Source organism: Bison bison, unplaced genomic scaffold (genome assembly GCF_000754665.1).
Source record: "Bison bison bison isolate TAMUID 2011002044 unplaced genomic scaffold, Bison_UMD1.0 scf7180017864462, whole genome shotgun sequence".
Classification (NCBI taxonomy): domain Eukaryota; kingdom Metazoa; phylum Chordata; class Mammalia; order Artiodactyla; family Bovidae; genus Bison; species Bison bison.
The window spans coordinates 6,451,252-6,451,609 of NW_011495024.1; the positions used below are offsets into that span (position 1 = coordinate 6,451,252).

At 43.0% G+C, this 358-nt stretch overlaps 1 protein-coding gene across 1 annotated transcript in view; it reads right to left on the reverse strand.

The window, feature by feature from the left end:
- Positions 1-358, reverse strand: part of LOC105003152 — a 16,875-nt gene that overhangs the window by 5,673 nt on the left and 10,844 nt on the right. Inside the window, exon 4 of the mRNA XM_010860136.1 lies at positions 1-219. Coding sequence (XP_010858438.1) covers positions 1-219 — 219 coding nt within the window. The remainder of the gene's footprint in view (positions 220-358) is intronic.

The following is a 358-nucleotide window of genomic DNA, read 5'->3' on the forward strand; positions in this document are numbered from 1 at the left end:
CCATGAAGTGATGGGACCAGATGCCATGATCTTCGTTTTCTGAATGTTGAGCTTTAAGCCAACGTTTTCACTCTCCTCTTTCACTTTCATCAAGAGGCTTTTGAGTTCCTCTTCACTTTGTGCCATAAGGGTGGTGTCATCTGCATAACTGAGGTTATTGATATTTCTCCTGGCAGTCTTAATTCCAGCTTGTGCTTCTTCCAGCCCACTGTTTCTCATGATGTACTCTGCATATAATAAGCAGGATAACAATATACAGCCTTGACGTACTCCTTTTCCTATTTGGAACCAGTCTGTTTTCCATGTCTGGTTCTAACTGTTGCTTCCTGACCTGCATACAGGTTTCTCAAGAGGCAGG